The 20,838-nt window shown below is 35.6% G+C and overlaps 3 protein-coding genes across 3 annotated transcripts; all 3 read left to right on the plus strand.

Annotated features, from left to right (window-relative positions):
• Positions 1-11,291: 11,291 nt before the first annotated feature.
• LOC128548173 (uncharacterized) lies at positions 11,292-14,315 on the plus strand. The gene has a single exon (XM_053522600.1). The coding sequence runs from the start codon at positions 11,292-11,294 to the stop codon at positions 14,313-14,315; it is 3,024 nt and encodes a 1,007-aa protein (XP_053378575.1).
• Positions 14,316-14,583: 268 nt separating this feature from the next.
• LOC128548174 (myb-like protein X) lies at positions 14,584-16,431 on the plus strand. The gene is made up of 2 exons (XM_053522601.1): positions 14,584-15,154; positions 15,236-16,431. The coding sequence occupies exons 1-2, from the start codon at positions 14,584-14,586 to the stop codon at positions 16,429-16,431; spliced, it is 1,767 nt and encodes a 588-aa protein (XP_053378576.1).
• Positions 16,432-16,777: 346 nt separating this feature from the next.
• Positions 16,778-20,107, plus strand: LOC123526816 (BTB/POZ domain-containing protein KCTD4-like). Its single transcript, XM_053523320.1, has one exon. It carries the CDS (start codon positions 16,793-16,795, stop codon positions 17,324-17,326), a length of 534 nt encoding a protein of 177 aa, XP_053379295.1. The 5' UTR covers positions 16,778-16,792; the 3' UTR covers positions 17,327-20,107.
• Positions 20,108-20,838: the final 731 nt, after the last annotated feature.

Below are 20,838 nucleotides of genomic sequence, written 5' to 3' on the forward strand. Positions count from 1 at the left end.
CCATCATCCATTTTCTTACATTCCGCATAACATTTCAATATAACTACATAAAAGAAGCAAAATATTGATTATTATTCAGAGCAAAAGACTCATAAAAAATATTTCAGCAAATAATGGTTATTTGAAAATAGTTTGAATAAAGAAAATGCACAGAATTACGTACTTTCAAGATAAAAGCTGTTAATTTTGCGCGGTAACTGACACGTAACGTCATGACGTCAATGACGTCATTTTAAGGCAACATTGTTTTGAAGCGTTTCTGCGGCAATTTATTCATTATTTCTGCATTATTAAACCATAAAGCGTCAGATCGAAGACAGGTCTATGATTTGTTTTCAGAAGAATGAATATACAAAGACATTTAGTTTGTCGTAAACGTCGTCGTAAATCGTCACGCTAGCTTCCGGTTGGACATGCGCACATACAAATATAAAGGTAACCTACCTCCTTAATAACTATTTTCAAGTAACTATTTAGTACTGATAGTAAGTCTCATTTGGAATTTAACCATGAAGTTTTAGTAAAACTGATATTAAAATTTCCAACTCAAACTCAGCTGAGACCGAAAAATGTTTTGTGAACACGGGGCCTGTTCTACTGTTCTGTTCTGTTTTTGTAACTTTCCCCGTCCGTATCGAGGCACTCCAATAAAGGATATTGGTATAAATCCAGCACACTTTTAAATCCTGAATATTTGCGAATATACACACACTATGTTAAATCGATATTTACACCCCTAGTTGCTCGCTATAAATAACTATGTATATTTCAAGGTTAAACTGTTCTATCTTAAGCGCGTAGTATTTATTTTTTTTTATTATTTATTTTACTGTCTGCTTTTAAGTGCCTTTCCTTAAAGATTGTGGTTCGTTTAAGGTGTAGTATGTACAGCATATTTTGGGAAAGTCTCTCTATATTTGTAAGATCTGCTATCTTTGGAGCGGTGATATTTTGTACTTTATTATGGGTACAGTCCGGTATGACTGAATAGCGAAATCAAATTTGATTTCACGAAATCAAATCAAATAAGCGAAATCAAATCATAAAATTTAAAGTAATGAATATTTTTAAAAATCTTTTGAAGCTTTTGTTAAGAATATAATTCTATGTGTGTATGCCAAATTTCAAGAAAAATATTTATATTTAGTATGGTTTTGAAAAGAAAAACTTATACGGATGTTGATTTCGCCCGATTCTATATGCGCGGAAAACTCAAGTGACATGCAGAATCAAGTCATGAAATTTAAAGAATGAATAGTTTTTATTCTTTATTGCACAGAAGGCATGTGGGAGGTGTCTTAATACTATTATAATAGTATTAAGACAATAAATGACAACACCAGAAAGAACTTTTTTTGGAACAGAACAGAACTTTATTCATAATAATATGACTTGAACATAAGAAGTTCCTCGTCATCATAGCTATATACAGCATGCAGTAATAACACCAAACGTGCTGCATTTAACTCATTTTCCAGCCATACGCTTGCATATTTTGAGAATGAAAACTACGGCCGTCCCATTTATTTCTCCAAATAAGATATATATCACAATAAATGTAATATCATTTGAAAGAATACCTTCCTTACTTTACATATGTGGCATTTGAATGACAGTCTTGCAAATATTAATAAAGTTGTGCGACGTCAAACTTTAATAATATTACAACTGATTCTTTCCAGCAGTACAAAGTACAAAAAATACGGCCATACCTTATAAACTTCTAAATCTTTATAAACCTTATATTTTTGATATCTTATGAAAGAGTATGTTACGAAGTTTCTAAAAATGTTAAGTTTGTGGAAATCGATCAATTACAACAGAAGATATACTTGTTTCAAAGATTTGTGGGTTTTTTCGCCAGCGTTTGGTGTTATTACTGCATGCTGTATATAGCTATGATGACGAGGAACTTCTTATGTTCAAGTCATATTATTATGAATAAAGTTCTGTTCTGTTCCAAAAAAAAGTTCTTTCTGGTGTTGTCATTTATTGAAAATTTGAAGTGGTGTAGTTCTTTATAATAGGAGCAACAAACTGAGGAGTATTGTAAATAATATATACAATAATCACCGTAAATAATTGATGTATTTTTACTCGCAGTTTGAACATCATTTTACATAACAGAGTGTTCTGTGAGGTATCGTGACAGGAATTGTTATAGATCTATGCTCTTTTAATTGTGTCTTATAGAGTCTTATCACATGATGTTTGGAAATACCGGCAATTATATCTGTATAATTATTTGTCTTTAACATACTGACTATCAATATATCAAACAACATGCTTAAAAACGGAACCAATTGTTAATAAAGATCAAACGGTATCATCGTGAAAAACTTTGTTTGTGAACAAAAAAAACTTGGTACAATCAGGTACTGTTTTTTATATAAATCAGTAAATCCTGATCCTGTATCTCATTCCATACATGTATCTTCTATAATTTTAACATGTATCTTCTATAATTTTGCTTATTGCCATAAATTGTGATATCGAATATTTTGTTGGATATAATTTATTGTGCTAGTGTTAATTTCTTTGATATTAATTGCGTGAAAATAATTGTTTATTAAGAATTGTGTTGTGCTTGTGCTGTTGTATTTGTGCTATTGTGCTTGTGCTGTGTAAACGTTATTATGGCTCTCGTGATAGGCCATAGCCAGGTCAAGTATATGAGTGAGTACGTGTGGCCAGAGACTTATTCCGTGTTTGCGTATCCGGGAGCTAAAACACAAGAGTTCCTGATCAAGGACTCTACAGTATTTTTCGGTAAGTGTCTTATTTTGAATATTAATTTATTTTGTACTAAGTGATGAAAATCTAATAAGTGTGATACAACGAATATTTTTTTGATTGACCGGTTAAAAAAAGTTAAACATAAAACACATTGACAAAATAATGATATATCAAAGAAACCGTTCTTAATATTTGTTAAACTGATTAATTATTCTGATATGAAATATTCAAATCCTTAACTTGTTACGCTTAAAGAATGTTAGCACCCTTGATTAGGCGTTGATTAATCACCGTCCATCAGACTGAGCGACTGTCGGCACTTCTTTAATTGATTGGGTTATCTCACCAATAATGTAACATCGGGCGCGTTCGGCATACATACTCGAGCTAACCCGAGTCACCCTGGGTATTACTCGAGTATAATTCGAGCGATGGTAGTTGTGTCACCCGAATTCTACCCACCTCCTGAAGCTGGGAAAGGCAGGTGATCGTATCCGAATGCATTAACACTTTAAACATGGCGTCGTTGGTAACTGGTAAAGTTTTGGGTGCAATTGCTATCAAGGCTTTATCTCAATAAACGCAGATGATATTGAATTGAAACTTCAAACAAGTCTTTCAACTCATCAGATCTACCAAAATAACCAAGTTAGATATCTCTTGATCGAATCTAATGTAAATTATGGGTCTCATTTATATTGATTTGAAACCTAATTTTACTTCTTAAGGTCATTATATATAACTAACTGCAGATGATCAAGTCCCATTACTCTAATATGCATTTTGACAAAATTATGCCCCTTTTGGACTTAGAAAATGCAGTTTTAAGTTTTACATGCAAGTTAGTTTATCAAAACTAATGCAGATGTTTGGTTAAAACTTCACATATTTCTTCGGGTCTGTAAATTAAAGTCATATCAACATATCACAAGCCTCATAACTACTTGAGTCAGACCGCTTTTTGGGGTTAAAGTTTTGCATGCAAGTTATATATTTTTTTAACTAATGCAGATACTGGGTTGAAACTTTACACATGTCTTCCATGTTGCAAAGGACATAGCATCAACTTCCATAACCCTTACTTCAACTTTGGCAAGGTTATCATATATATATGCCACCTGTTTAAACTTAGAAAAAGCTGTTTAAATTTTGCATGCAAGTTACTATCTCAGAAACAAATGCAGATATTGGATTGAAACTTCCATACATGTCTCCAGTGTTGTAAAGGAAGGTCAAAACATCAATTTACATAACCTTCATTTTGGACAAGTTATGCCCTCTTTCTTGTGCATAGATATTGTTGGGTTTGCATGCAAGTTGCTATCTCCAAAACTAATGAGGGCATTGGGTTGAAATTCCTTACATGTCTTCAGGATTGTAAAGTAAGGTAAAAACATCAAGTCCAATAACATTTGCTTTAAGTTTGGCAAAGTCATGTCCCTTTTTAGCTCGACTATTCATAGAATAGTAGAGCTATTGGACTCACCCATGCGTCGGCGTCGGCGTCCGCGTCGGCGTCGGCGTCCCGATTTGGTTAAGGTTTTGTATGTAAGCTGGTATCTCAGTAACCACTTGTGGGAATGGATTGAAACTCCACACACTTATTCACTGTGATAAACTGACCTATATTGCACAGGTTTCATAACTCTATTTTGCTTTTTTATGAAATTATGCCCCTTTTTCGACTTAGAAATTCTTGGTTAAGGTTTTGTATGTAAGCTGGTATCTCAGTAACCACTTGCAGGAACGGATTGAAACTTCACACACTTATTCACTGAGATAAACTGACCTACATTGCACAGGTTCCATAACTCTATTTTGCTTTTTTACAAAATTATGTCCTCTTTTCGTCTTAGAAATTCTTGGTTAAGGTTTTGTATGTAAGCTGGTATCTCAGTAACGACTTGTGGGAATGGATTGAAACTTCACACACTTATTCACTGTGATAAACTGACCTACATTGCACAGGTTCCATAACTCTATTTTGCTTTTTTATGAAATTATGCCCCTTTTTCGACTTAGAAATTCTTGGTTAAGGTTTTGTATGTAAGCTGGTATCGCAGTACACACCAATGGGAATGGATTGAAACTTCACACACTTGTTCACTGTCATGATCTGACATGCACTGTATAGGTCCCATAACTCTACTTTGCAAATTTTTCAAAATTATGCCCCTTTTTCGACTTAGAAGTTTTTGGTTAAGTTTTGTATGTAAGCTGGTATTTCATTATCCACTTATGGGAAAGGATTGAAACTTCACGCACTCGTTCACTTTATGAGCTGATAAGCACTGTGAAGGTTCCATAACCCTTTTACCATTTTTACAAAATTATGCCCCTTTTTCGACTTTTGTATCCATTCAGTTGACAAGGCTGTTGAATAGTCGAGCGTTGCTGTCCTCCGACAGCTCTTGTTTGTAGTCAAGTTGCTCTTGCCAAAACTTTGAAGGGCGGTACAGGGTTGAAAACTATTCAGAGTTTTAAAGCCAGATTATAGAATCAAGTCAAATAATCATTGAATCATTGTTTCCATTCTGGAACCGAAAATCATTTATATTGACAATTGCCTTCGAATAGTGGAGCGTGCTTTCATTGTTCTTTTAAAATCTTTTACTTTCTTCTAAATGCTGAGATGCTCGTTTGTCATTCATGACCCCCACCCCACCCCACCCCTGTAAATACTGCCGAATAGGACAGAGGTTGAGAAATCTGCTTCTTACAGCAACATCCATGTCAAGCATATTTCGAGGGTTCTCGATCTGATTCTTAAAGCTTGTAAGTTTTCTTTCTAGGTTCACAAGGGACAATTTTGAGAATAACATCTAGACTTCAGGGGCCGTATTCATAAAGCATCTTAAGTATAAGTATAAGAAATTGATATTTACTTAAGTATTACTTAGGTAAGAAATTTATTTTACTTAAGTATATTTGTTATTCATAAAACAACTTAATAAGTAATTCTTGGCTTTTATTGTGGACGAAAACATTAAAAAAAGACAACATTAATTTCAGACAGATACAACATGCACAATTATGTTTAGAGTGCTTTTATCTGAAAAACAACACTTGAATCGTACTCACGACGCCATTTTGTTTTCTGACTTAAGTCATTTCTTACGTATCTTAAGTTTAAGCTGTTTTATGAATAGGACTTAAGTTTTTTATTTAGACTTAAGCTGAAATCACCATACACTTCAGTAAAATCTTCAACTTAAGTCAAAACTTATACTTAAGATGCTTTATGAATACGGCCCCAAAACACATAATGGGTGATAAGGACAAACAAAGAGCTATAAAAGTATTTTATACTTCTTTGGGACAAATAATCCACAAAAGAAGCCACGCATTGATGTTGAAATTATAAGTAAAAAATTCAACCTCCCTACTTGTCGACAAACCTTCCACAGACACATATGGTACTGTTGTCTAGTTATCTCAGTAGTTGATGCACTGTACAGCCAGTCTAAAGGTCATGGGTTTGATCCGGTTAGGGAAGAAATTCCTTCCATGGCTATTTGCAGTCTACCTAAGTTCATGCGAATGTAGAGTTGTCAGTTCCTTATGAAAGTGCACTTTGGTTGCTAAGCTTGCCAGGGAAATTGAACATTTGTTACCATTAGTGACTGTCAGTCATATATGGCAATAAGATTGTAGGAAATGGTGTTGGACCCAATTGAACAACATCTAGAACTGGTACTTGGTCTTTTAAAAGTCAAACTAGCATTTAGCACATTTCGTGGCTGTACTACGTACAAAGTTTGAAAAAAGCATACTGTTTGTTATATGCTATTTGTGAGCATGGTGAATTCAGTTATGTCATTTTAAACACAGACATTTTCATTCAAAAAAAGAAATTCATTAGCATGGGGGAACAGAGACAGCAGAGTTGAACTTATTCATTTTCGTAACATGTTTCTTCAATGGACATGGCTAAGTGATAGATCAAGTCCCTGGCTAAAGGTTGCGGATTCGATCCCCTGTCAAGATATACAAAAGTAGTTGAAAATGGTAAATGTATCAAGAACTTTCCCTGGCATTCAGCTAAAATGTGGAAAGTGGATTCTCTCACTGTGACCTGCGTGGCAATGGTTACCGTCCAGAGTGATTATTATGCCCATGCAGTGTCCTATACATGGGTCTTGGCAAACAGTGCAGACTTAGTTGAACACCGCAAAATAGATCATGTGATCAGGGCCACCACTGTTTCCTTATGAATTTCCGTCACAACAATGAAAAAAGAAATGATTATACCAAACACCCATTTTTATTTGAAATGGTTCGGGGTAGTAGAGTCATGTTTAGACATAAGAGGATTAATAAAAGTTGTAGCTCTTGCTTCGGAAATGAATTAAAGGATAAATTAACATAAAATAGAAATTTCTAGTCTAATAAACATTATGGGCTGAACATTTTTTCCAAGTGTTACTTGATCCCAGAATCTGAAAATTCGATTGATAATAATCCAGGCTGTTTTTTCACTCTGACAGAAATCATACCAGTTCATCTCTAACAAGGCAGTCTGAAAGACAGCTAAATCCCCCGCCACTGGTATGGATAGTGAAAGGGTAAACCTTTGACCTTAAGCTGTGACCTTGATCTTGAACTGACAGGGCTGACCCATGAATTCTGCACATCGTCTAGATGAGGTGATCATTTGACCCAAGTTTCATGAACATTCTAAAAGGGGTTTAGGAGATACAGAACTCAAACCCTTGACCTTGAATTGACATGTCTGAATCATGAGTTCTTGATGAGGTGATCATTTGACCCAAGTTTAATGTAAATCCGTCAAGGGGTTTAGGAGATACAGAATGGACAAAAAATGGAAGGATCAAACCTTTGACTCTAAGTTGTGACCTTGACCTTGAGCCAGCATGGCTGACTCATCAATTCTGCACATCGTCTTGATAAGGTGATCATTTGACCCACGTTTGATGAAAATCCTTCAAGGGGTTTAGGAGATACAGAGCGGACACAAAATGGAAGGCTCAAACCTTTGACCTTGAGTTGTGACCTTGACCTTGAGCCGACATAGCTGACTCATGAGTTCTGCACATTGTCTTGATGAGGTGATCATTTAATCCAAGTTTCATGATTACCCTTTAAGGGGTTTAGGAGATACAGAGCAGGCACGAAATGGAAGGCTCAAACCTTTGACCTTGAGTTGTGACCTTGACCTTGAGCCGACAAGGCTGACTCATAGGTTCTGCACATCGTCTTGATGAGGTGATCATTTGATTCAAGTTTCATGATTATCCTTCAAGGGGTTTAGGAGATACAGAGCAGACACGAAATGGAAGGCTCAAACATTTAACCTTGAGTTGTGACCTTGACCTTGAGCCGACATGGCTGAATCATGAGTTTTGCACATCGTCTTGATGAGGTGATCATTTGACCCAAGTTTCATGAAAATCCTTCAAGGGGTTTAGGAGATACAGAGCGGACACAAAATGTTACGGAAGGACGGAAGGACAGAAAGACGGAAGGACGGACGGAGACCATTCCTATAACCCCCACCACTTGTGGCGGGGGATTAACAACGAGACCAGACTGTCTGTCTTTATTATGGTCATCAAACATATCTATATTAGGTTCTTCACAAAAATCATTTATTTCATTGTCATTGAAAATGCAAACATTATTTAAGATACACACAGTGACAATGCAATCAACTAACAACGCTATACCGCATACATAAAACATATACATGTAGACCACTATTTCAACACAATTTCTGATACGAGGGATACTGTCTCGTCTGATCAGCTGTGTATTTGGGAAAATGAAGTCATTATGTGTCAAAAGAAGCAACATTCTTTATTACTGTTACAGCTCAGAAGCTTTTGAACTGTTAGCATATAGGTAACGTTCTCCATCATTTTCAGTTACTCGATAAAGCGTTCGGACTACAATTGTTACTCGTGTCACTCAGGTGAACTCGGGTGATCTAGTCAGAGTTACACGGCGATGTATGCCGAATGCGCCCATCATAATACTGTTCCAGTCACATAATAGTAGCTACGTATACGGATTAAAAATAAGTTCTTCCTTTTTTAATTAGTGATAAAATAAATAAAGTATGCACCATGTTATGTCGCAGATGTCGCAGATGTTACCTGTCCTTGTTTAAAGGTCATGTATTTTGCATATGTAACGGGGTCATTTGTCATTGGTGTTCTATATATAAATGTCACATCCCTATATATCATTATACACATATTCATCCATTTTTCCATCTCATCAGTTATCATCCCCATACAACACTTATTTTTTTCGTTATATAAGTACAGTCCTATACTCCACCATTTCATTCCTATAACTAACATGTAAACTAAAAATAGGTGACGGGCCTCTTTTATTTACCTAGCCGCCAATGTACGTCACGCATGCGCACTGAGAGTAAAGATTTTGAAGTGAGAACTGAAAATCTGTGTCCTCCTACTTTTTTATTTATTTGTGCTGTTTGCGTGCCCTTTCAGGTAAATAATTTACATGTTATGTTATTCAATGTTTATTCTGCATTCCCTCATTTATCATTTTCCATATTTCGTTTGAATAATGAATTTATGAATTATTGAAATGCGCACTGAGAGTAAAGATTTTGAAGTGAGAACTGAAAATCTGTGTCCTCCTACTTTTTTATTTATTTGTGCTGTTTGCGTGCCCTTTCAGGTAAATAATTTACATGTTATGTTATTCAATGTTTATTCTGCATTCCCTCATTTATCATTTTCCATATTTCGTTTGAATAATGAATTTATGAATTATTGAAATGCGCACTGAGAGTAAAGATTTTGAAGTGAGAACTGAAAATCTATGTCCTCCTACTTTTTTTATTTATTTGTGCTGTTTGCGTGCCCTTTCAGAGACCCGAAGAGAACACACGTTTATCCGTAAGTGTCCTACTGACCGGGTAACACATACATATATGAGGAAATTGCAAACATTAATTAAATTTATACAACAGAACGAAACTGCATAATTCATGCAAATATTGGTAAAATTAGATTTTGTCGTCTTTTGAACATCTGACATAAGATATTTTCCTTTAGTCATAAATTATTAATATGGACATAAGATTCCTGTAATTATCTTTCGAGGTCTCTGACTTTAAACATAAGTTCATAACTCAGTTAAGCAAAATTGTTGAACTACCAGTTTAAAAGTTACACCAGTGTATCAGTATTGAAATTGCCGCTAATTAGTAATCTTTTGTTTTTATTATACCAACATTTTCACACACACTCAATATATTACCGTACTGATCTTTTACCAATTATGACGTCATGTAAAATATCACAGAAGGTAATGCCCGTTTGAAAGCACGTGCAGCTCTATCTGTGGTTCATTGCAATGCATTGAAAAAAATAAGATTGAACTTTTCCCTAAATGCCGAAAATGCCCTGCAATGAGCCAAAAACAGCAAAAAAAAAAAATAGACTTTACTGTACGTGTGAAATGCCGGACATTATAGATGACATGATACAGCGTAACAATAAATCTTGTGGAAAATGGTATCACAAAAAAAATGTGTTTCAAATATAGCTGACAGTTGGCTATGTAGATCATGCACATGGTGATTTAATACATTTTGATAGCGAATCTTTTTAAAAGTTCAAACAGTAAATTGTGTATTGTAGTAAATTGATTACATTTGATCAAACGATACTACTTATATGCATATAAAGTTAATGTCAACACTATATAAATACAAGGGCGTAGGAGCTGGGGTGTCAGGGGCGGCACCCGCCGCCCCAATATTTCGAGGAGCGGCGAAATGCCGAACTCGTAAATTTTTGAAAAGGCTAGAAAATATAACTGAAAATAAATATAGCGGTCTTCCATTTATCATGAAGTGCATCGGTGACTGATATGTACACAGAATCTTGTCATATCACTGACACCTTGCTAGATCACCTTGGTGACAGGGTATTGTACAAAATCGATAATCCGCTACGACCAAGGTCGTTGTATTTTCACGCCCCGCAGACTCGGATTATAGGCAATACATTAATTTAATTAATAAAAGTTAATCGTTTTTAATTGCTTACTGCCAAAATTGCAATTAATGTTGTGTCTCAAATTCTGCCGACAAACGAAAGTATCTTGAATAAAACACAAACGCAAATCGGGATCTTTAGATGTCTTTACATAATTATATTAAATTAAATATTTTTGACACTTAAACATATTGTTTGAAAATCAAAAGCACCAATCATAATGATTAAATTCAACGCATAAAATGTAGAAAAATCCTCATAGATTTTACAGATCTAGTAAAATTAACATGTATTACAGCTTCTACATAAAAATATAAAAGCTAGGCCAATCAGCCTCGCAATTTTGCATTTCCAAATCGATCATTTGGTAAAAAGAACCCTCAGTGGTTCAAAGAAAACAGTGAACTGCGTTTTACCTTTATAATGCCATTTAATGACTAAAATGCTATAAGGATGGATTACCCCTTTAAGTCAGGGTCTTGTGCTCGATCCCCTACTTTGACATTACTGGTTTTACCCTGACAAGACATTGTCCGTATCTAACATCGTACCGCCATGTACCCAATTATTGAACCTTCTGTAAGTCCATGGAGTAGCCCAGTGGTAAAGGTAACCAAACCAAACGGTTCTATTCGTTTTTGCTGTGATTTCCGTAGGGTCAACGATTGTACATCGAAAGATAGTCAACTTTTACCAAGAATTGACGATACTCTAGACGCATTATCAGGTTCAGCTTGGTTTAGTACACTAGACTGTAAATCAGGATTTTGGCAAGTTGGTATGGCCGAAAAAGATAAACATAAGACAGCGTTTGCAGTCCAAGGATGTGGTTTGTGGCAATTCACTGTTATGCCTTTTGGTTTATGTAACTCGCCCGCTACCTTTGAACGGTTGATGGAACGAGTGTTAGCAGGTCTGACCTGGAAACAATGCTTAGTTTATCTTGATGATATAATTGCTTACTCCATAACTTTTGATGAGCACTTGACAAGTCTTGATTTGATATTTACTAGAATGAGGGAGGCTAACTTAAAATTGAGTCCTGAAAAGTGTGTTTTATTTCAAAAACAGGTTGGGTTTCTTGGCCATTTAATTAGTGAAAATGGAGTGGCAACTGACCCAAGTAAAATAGAGGATGTGAAAAATTGGCGGACACCTCGAAATGTCCGCGAAATTCGAAGTTTCCTAGGATTATGTTCATACTACAGAAAATTTGTGAAATCATTTTCTACAATTGCAAAACCCTTACATAAGCTGACCGAGAAAGGTGCACACTTTTCTTGGTCAGAAGCATGCGAAAAAGCTTTTCAGGAGTTGAAACATGCATTGACTAATGCCCCAATATTGTCTTATCCTATCTCTGAGGGAATGTATATTCTAGATGCGGACGCAAGTGGCGTCGGGATCGGTTCAGTCTTACAGCAAGTGCAGGGTGATAAAGAAAAAGTGATATCATATTTTAGCAAGTGTCTCTCGAAAGAGGAGAGACATTACTGTGTGACCAGGCGAGAACTCCTTGCCGTGATATGCTCAGTGAAGCATTATCACCATTACTTATTTGGCCGTCATTTTGTTATCAGGAGTGATCATGGGGCCTTGAGATGGCTCACGAACTTTAAGCACCCAGAGGGACAGATAGCCAGATGGCTAGAGGTATTGTCGATATATGATTTTGATATTAAACATAGACCTGGGCGTGTTCATTCAAACGCAGATGCGTTGTCAAGACGGCCATGTAGCTACAATGGTTGTAGTTACTGTGACAGAGCAGATGTTAGGTATACAAAGCCTACATACGATTCAAATCTAGAAAAGAAAGATACAAAAGATAGTGCAAAGATTGGTGTAGAGGTGACAGACAAGAAGTCCACTTCAGTTGCCGGAGTGGATGTTTGTCAGAACACGTGTGAGAAGGAATATGGTTGTGGTATCAGTAATGGTGTTAGTTGTTCTTTATACTTGGATGGTACCCATAAGCGCGCAGATAGTGCCTACCAAGAAACAACTGACAGTCATGTTCGTGATGATGTTGATGTTCTTGTAGAAATCAGTAAGGATTTAAATATGCAGGCCATTGACGTCCTTACTGAAAAGAATGAAACATCAGTAGTAGAAGATGATAGTGTTGAGTTTAATAGTAAAACTGATTTAAAGAACGAAATTCAGAAGGATATTCTTGGTGAAACATGTGATAAGGATGAAGAAGTCCTCACATGTGAGAATAGGAAAGATACTGGTTTTATACCAGTGAGAGTAATGGTTGCTACACTGAACCAAGAAACTATTGCAGTAGTTCAAGATGAGGACTCTGTAATAGGAGCAGTGAAGCAATGGATAAACACAAACAAGAGGCCTGAGTGGTCTGAAGTCGCTCCAAGTTCTGTTGAACTTAAGTATTATTGGAATAGGTTAGATTCCTTACAAATAATTGATGATGTTTTATACCACCTTTGGGAAAGTGTTGATGTTAAAACTTCTGAATACCTGACTGTATTACCTAAAACTTTCATACCGGAGGTTTTAGAGGAATTACATAATAGTCCAACGGGAGGTCACTTTGGTGTAAGAAAAACCAAACTGAAAGTAAGACAGAGATTCTTTTGGTATGGACTGACCAAAGATGTGAAGCAATGGTGTAAGTCTTGTGATGTATGTGCATCTCAGAAAGGCCCTCAGAGAAAGGCAAAAGCCGCTTTAAAGCAATATAATGTTGGTGCACCATTAGAGAGAATAGGTATCGATATCATGGGACCATTACCCCGAAGTAACAAAGGAAATAAATATGTTCTGACTATAGTAGATTATTTTACAAAGTGGATAGTAGCTCTCCCGATCAGAAATCAAGAAGCTACAACAGTTGCGAAAAACTTTGTAGAGAAATTTGTTACGGTATTTGGAGTACCAAAACAAATTCATTCCGACCAAGGTACAAACTTTGAATCAAACGTTTTTAGAGAAATGTGCGAAATTCTAGGGTCAGAAAAGACTCGAACAACTGCCTTAAGGCCCCAGTCAGACGGTCTTGTTGAACGCGGGCATAGAAAAATAAAGTCTATGCTCTCTAAATTTGTGTCTGAAAATCAGAAGGACTGGGATACCTTTCTGCCAATTACGTCAATGGCACATAATTCTGCTGTTCAAGAAAGTACAGGTTTCACTCCAAGCATGCTTATGCTTGGACGTGAAATAGACTTACCAGTTGATTTGGCCTTGGGAAGTCCTGAAAATCAAACTAACAATACAGAAACCGAATATGCCGAAGCGTTGACTGAAAAGTTAGAAAAAGTTCATAATCTTGCGCGTAAACATATTGCAATTGCGAGTGATTCTCAGAAACGCAAGTATGATCATCGAGTAAGTCAAAATTCATATGCAGTCAGTGACCTTGTATGGTTATACAATCCGCAAGTTAAACCCGGCTTAAGTGCTAAACTTTCCAGACGATGGACTGGACCGTACCATGTTCTGAAGAAAATCAATGATGTTGTATATAGAATTCAGTTAAACAGACGTTCAAAGCCAAAAGTTGTACACCATGACAGACTCAAACGCTATAACGGGACACTGAGCCTTGATTAATCAGACACATATATCAATAGGGGAACTTATATCTGTACATTGCATTTTTGTGATCTATATTCAAATACATGTTCTTGTTTAACAATCATTTTGTTTTTATTTGTAACAGTGGTTGTGTGTCACCTGCCGCAATGTGGTATTCAATAAATATTACCTGGCTTCAAGGCATGTGATGGAAAAACACAGTCATTTCATGTATCAGTGTTTGCGCTGTAGGAAGTTATTTACAAGGCGGTCTTACAATCACAATCAGTGTTCCAATTTACAAATGCAGGATCTGGTCTTGATGGACCCAGATGGCGAGCGGGACGGTGCCGCCAATAAATTTTTCCAGTGGAAGAAGGAAAAACTTCCACATCTGGTTCAAAGCGTAGAGGCAGGATATCTACGCGATTTGCGTTTACTTCAAAAAGAGTACGGTCCGACATCAGTAGGTAATGATGATGAAAGTGTCAAAACGGATGACACCAATAACTTTATACTAGATAAAGAAATCAAAATTATGGTAAATAATCCAATATCACCAGTAGACAGTCCAAAAAGAAGTGTAATTTTGAAATCCCTAGAGTTAGAGGATATAAGTGAGGAAGAGCTAGATTTTGAAGATGAAGTAGAAACACAAGTGAGAGATGACAGTAAAACAAATGCACACAAGAAAAAAAGAACAAATAAACAAAGAATAATAGAAACGTGTTCTTCTTCCGAGACCGATTCTTCGGACTCTTCATCCGAAGAGAGCAGCTCTTCAAGCTCTTCATCCTTGACAACATTGTCAAGCTTGTCATCAGTCAGTGTTGCAGTCGCAAAGAAGAGAAAACGAACTTGGACCAAGTTCAGAGGCAAGAGTGGTAGCTCATCGGACAGCGACAGCGACGATTCGATAGTAAATACAAGGTTGTAAAGGAAAAATAACACGCCAGACTTCAAAGATGATAAGAAAAAGAATAGTGTTATAAGTGAAAAGAAACAGAAAAGTGAAACAAGTGTAGAAAGTAAACAGACAAAGAAAAGACAAATTGATGAAAAACATAGTGAAAATGAAAACTATAAAACAAACAAAAAGAGTAAGCACGACGAAGAGAAGGAGAATACACAGAATAGTCTGACTAGTGGAAGTGTTAATGAAAAGAAGAAGCAAAGTGAAACAAGTGAAAAGAAAAAGAATGATGAAGTAAATGTTAAGAAACAGACAAGTGTTGCTAGTGAAATAGAAAGTGAAACGAAAAAGAAAAGTGAAATTAGTGAAAACGAAATTGAAAAGACTAAGAAACAAGTAAGTGTTAAAGATAACGAAAAGAAGCAAAGTGAAACAAGTGAAAAGAAAAAGAATGGTGAGGTAACTAAAAAGAGACAGACAAGTGTTGCTAGTGAAAAGAAAAAGAAAAGTGAAATTAGTGAAAAGAAAAAGAATGATGAAGTAAGTGTTAAGAAACAGACAAGTGAAACAAATGAAGAAAGTATAAAGGAAAAGAAAAGACAAATAAGTGAAAAGGAAAGTGCAAATAAAAAGTCTGAAACACTCAAAGGAAGAAAGAATGATGAAGTTAGCGAACGGAAAAAGAACAGTCAAACAAAAGAAAATAGTGGTGGAAAGAAACATAGTGGCATAAGTGAAACGGAAAAGAATGGTGATGGAAATGAAAAGAAAGGTCAAACACATGGAAAAGATAGTGAACAGAAGAATAGTGGGAAAGGTAAACAGGGACAGAGAAGTGAAACAAAAGATACCAAAAGTGACAAGAAAGAATGTAATCAGACTTGTGAAAAACAAACTGAAAATACCAAGGGCAGAGAAATTAATGATAAACCAAGTGAAAAGAAAAATGGTGAATCCGGTGAAGGAGAAAGTGAAAGAATGAATATAAATGAGACTAGAGAAAAGGAAAATAATAGTGAAAAGGGTGAAAACAAATTGGAGGGTCAAACAAATGAAAATAATAATGGAGAGGTCAGTGAAAAGAAAAACGGTGAATCTAGTGAAAAAGAAAGTGAGAAGGTAAACAATAATGAGACATGTGAAAAGGAAAATAATAGTGAAATCAGTGAAAAGACTCATAAAAATGAAAATGAGAACAACCAGAGAAATCAAACCAGTGTAGTAGAAAGTGAAAAGTAAATTTGTGAAGGAAGTGAAAAGATGAATAAAAGTGGAAAAAGTGAAACGAAAGGGATAAGTGATAAAGAATTTTTGTTGTTGGGTTTATTGTCGCACCGACACAATTTTAGGTCATATGGCGACTTTCCAGCTTTAATGGTGGAGGTAGACCCCAGGTGCCCCTCCGTGCATATTTCATCACGAGCGGGCACCTGGGTAGAACCACCGACCTTCCGTAAACCAGCTGGATGGCTTCCTCACGTGAAGAATTCTACGCCCCAAATGAGGTTTCGAACCAACATCGATGAGGGGCAAATGGTTTGAAGTCAACGACTCTAACCACTCGGCCACGGAGGCCCCCGATAAAGAATGTAAACAGAAAATGAATAGTGAAACAAGTAAGGAAGAAGTTGTTCAGAAAAAGCTTAATGAATCAGGTGAAGGAGAAATTGAAAATAAGAAGGTAATAGAAAAGGAAGGTGAAAGTAATGATGTAGAAATAGAAGAGAATGAGTCCATGGATTTTGATATTATCCCTTTACTGGAAGAGACCCAGCAGGAAAGAATTATATTGAATGTTGGAGGACAAAAGTTTGAAACTTCAAGAGTGACTTTATCCAAAGATCCAAACTGTCTACTGGCGAAAATTGTAGGGAAAAATGGGATGACCCCTAGGTATGGAAATCAGTATTTCATAGACCGAGATCCTGCTCACTTCAGACTTGTTCTAAACTTTATTAGGAATGGTTCTTGTGATCTACGCACATTACCACATGATCTCAGGTACTTATATGAACTGTATTACGAAGCATATTACTATAATCTGCCCGAGTTGGTAGAAGCCGTCATTGGAAAAATTGAACAGTGCAGTGTGTTTAGTGCGAGTGTAGTACCTTTGAGTAAACAAAGACGTTAAAAACGCAGTTGTTCATGCGAGTGTTAGACTTTCGAAAAGTGCAGTGGAAATGAAATTAACTGTTGACTGGCATTATTGACCCTATAAAGTAGACTATATAGTGAGTGTTTTTGAAATATTCTGTGCTTTCTTATGGACTTTTGCACATTATCATTGTATATATATATTCTTGTATATAGTATTACATCTGAGAAGTTTTTCATTAGAATGTGAGGAACATTTTAACTTTATCAATATGACTGTTTTAATGTCCACCTGCAGTATCACTTAGAATGAGAAATGCAGCTTTAGGTGATGTGTTACTGATTAAGGTTCAAGTATATAACCTGATTACGAATATTGGTTTATTGCCAATATGTATAGTCTTAATATTAATGTGGTTTTATATGCAACTGTAGGTTCTGTCATATGTTTTGGATTACTTAAACATGTCACACATGATTTGATTGCTGAATATTACTGAAGATTAAGGTTCTCATATACTTGTATTGTAATATTGTATTGCTATTGTTGTTTTTTTATATAGTGTACAGTATTAAACTCAAATTGACTATGAATGATGTTTAATGTGTTCAAATTTATTTGTTTAATGTGTTCAAATTTATTTGTTTAATGTGTTCGAATTTAATTATCTTAAGCCGTGTTTATTAAAAAAAAATATCTTAAGGTGCTGCATCATGTTTACATATATAGACTGCATTAGTCGCCGTGAACATATTGTTTTTGGTAATTGTAATGTGAAAACTATCTCTGAAATTGTTTTGGGGGCCAAAACTTAGTTGGATGGGGGCAATGTAACGATCCGTTATTTCATTCTAGTCCTACCCTCTTTAATAGCTGTACTTTATTAATGTTTATGTTCCCCCACCCATGTTGAAAATAGCACTTGTTGTTGTTGATATTTGTTTCTAAATGTAATTTCACTCATTTTATTTGTAATATGATGTACATAGATATGCATACTTTTGATTACAGATTTAATTTTTACTGTGCATCGTCGTCCGCGATCAAAATATTCATGGAAGTTTGTGCTTGAAATCGGCAGTATTTATTTCTAGCGTAAATGCTAGATTTCCGCTATTCAACTGATTTACGCTTCTTTCAACCGATACATATCGATAATAAATGTGATTTACTTACGAAATATTCCCGAAATATCCTTTCATAATGTGTTTGTTGCTTAAAATCGTTAAATAAAAGTGTAATTTCAAGTCACTTCCTGGTTTTGGAGCCGCCATTATTGCGCTTCACTCTCACGAGACGTGACGTCACAAGTATCGGAGTATAAAAGTGGGAACGGCGCGAAATTCAAAACAATACCGAACAAGGGCGGTATTCGTGCGGTACACCTACCAACACTACCAACGTAAAATTATATGTTAAATATACCAACTGGTATCAATACCAATGCCAATTTAAAATCTACCATCTAGTTCAGAAAACCAAATCTGGTATACAACCATGAACAAAGAAGAGGTAATATTCTTAAAATAAATAAAGTGTGGAATTGGTTTTCCTTGTTTCCATCTCCAGCATCATCGTATACCAATTGGTATCGTATACCAATAGCCGTGTTCTTTACCGTACATACTCATCTATCAAGCTTCATAAGTTTACTTATAGTATTATAATATCCTTGAACTGGTATTCAGTGTTAAACATTATAAATACCAATAAATTTATTGGTATATACCATTTGGCTTAAATACCAACAGTGAGTTACAGTGTAAAACATCTTAGAATTTGTGTTTATAATGGAAGTCGCGCTATATGTGTTTATCTAGCGTTCATAAATTTTAATAATCAGCTTATCTATCGTTGATACCAATTGGTATAATTGGTATCCGATACCTGCGATACCAAATACCAACGGTGTGTTACAGTGTAAACTTTATTATGGACTTGTAATTCTAAATCGTTGTGTTAGATTCGCGTAGTGGTCTATTATGTTTAAGCAGCAGTGATACTATTTGGTAAACAATACCAATATCACGTATTTACGTACTTCAATGTTAAAAGCAACGTACGGAGTATCATATGTATACCACTGAACAGTGATAGTTTATTTAACTTGATTCCTTACAGTGTATTTATTAACTGACGAGTAATACTTTGTGAATTTCATATTCCGGGGAGTTTTATCCCTGTGTTCCTAGTGCTGATTTCAAGTGTTACTTATTTCTAAGAAGTGTTATAAAATAGTGTGTTTTCTTTAAGCTGAAGTGTGTGATTAAAGGACAAGCTAAAGTTATTTATGGTGCTTAACTTTTACAATTACGGACTAAACGCGATGCACAGATAACATTTCACTGTTATAGAAATTGTCTTTATAGCATATCATCAATTATACTCTCGTTTTTACGCTATGTATTAATACGTACATTATGTAATGCCATGCTAGTGTTCTTCTATAGTTAATAAAAGTTACAGTTAAACTTTAAAATTGCCTCCGTTATATTTACCCATAAATTAGATTATATATGAAAAACACTTTCGGTATTTGCCAAAAGCCGGGCCCAGGCGAACTCACGTAGCACCCTTTCTAGAGCTAACAGGCCAACGCTCGACGAGGGGGTTCGCTACAGTAGTTTACTTTTCCCTTTCTTATGCACAGGTGTTAAAATTCCATTTTTTAATTGTTCTGGAATGTCAAGATCACTAAATATCTGATTTATTGTTTCAGTTAATGGAGTAACAAGTTCTTCTTTAGCGTATTTGAAATTTTCTGCAGATAATTCAGCTAGATATGGTGATTTTCCTGTATTTAGTTCGCTAATTGCATTCTTGACTTCTTCTGTAGTTACAAGGGGAAACGTATTGCTGTTTTGTGACTCAGTGGCCTCAATGTATACGTTCTGCATTGATGCTAAATCAAGTTTCAGTAGGTGATCGTTTCTACCATCGTGTGTATCATCTATACTGTGAGTAGCCAATGCTTCAAAATGGTCCTTCCAGGCACTGAGTATTTCGGTGGGTTCATGAATTTCTCTATCTTCAATTTCTAATACATTGGTATTCCTATTTGTACTTTTCCTTTGTTTTTTTACGAGTTTGTGAAACATTTTTGAGTCCTTTTTCTTGCTTTCATAATATCGTTAGAGTGTTTATGTGCACATCTTGCAAGTGCTTGCCTTTGGAGTCTTCTCAAGGTTTTCTTTTGCTTGTTTATTGTTTGCTTTAGTTCTTTGTTAGCTCTACCCGTTTTCTCCACAACCCGAAGAGGGCATTTGATCTTCTTGATGCGTCACCTATCTCCTTGTTCCAGATACTTTTACCCTTCGTCTTTATCGTCTTCTTTTTCCTGTACTTTGGGACAGCGTGACTTCCTGCACTGTGAAGTATTGCAGTCAATTTGTTTATTTTCCCTTCTAATGATGGTTCACTCATTATATCCGGTATTTCTTGTGTAATCTTCTTCTTGTACATGCTCTTGTTTGTCCTTTCCCATTGCGGTTTTGTGATTATATTCTTTTTAATAACAGATTTTTGTTCTAATTCACAGCTTATTGATA

The sequence above is a fragment of the Mercenaria mercenaria genome, chromosome 14 (genome assembly GCF_021730395.1).
Source record: "Mercenaria mercenaria strain notata chromosome 14, MADL_Memer_1, whole genome shotgun sequence".
Classification (NCBI taxonomy): Eukaryota; Metazoa; Mollusca; class Bivalvia; order Venerida; family Veneridae; genus Mercenaria; species Mercenaria mercenaria.

Excerpts from the sequence above, each read along its gene's own strand:
- LOC128548173 (XM_053522600.1), top strand. The coding sequence starts at position 11,292 with ATGTACCCAATTATTGAACCTTCTGTAAGTCCATGGAGTAGCCCAGTG.
- LOC123526816 (XM_053523320.1), top strand. The coding sequence starts at position 16,793 with ATGAATAGTGAAACAAGTAAGGAAGAAGTTGTTCAGAAAAAGCTTAAT.
- LOC128548174 (XM_053522601.1), top strand. The coding sequence starts at position 14,584 with ATGCAGGATCTGGTCTTGATGGACCCAGATGGCGAGCGGGACGGTGCC. Across the intron at positions 15,155-15,235 it reads AACTTGGACCAAGTTCAGAG|ACTTCAAAGATGATAAGAAA; the intron begins GCAAGAGTGGTA and ends ATAACACGCCAG.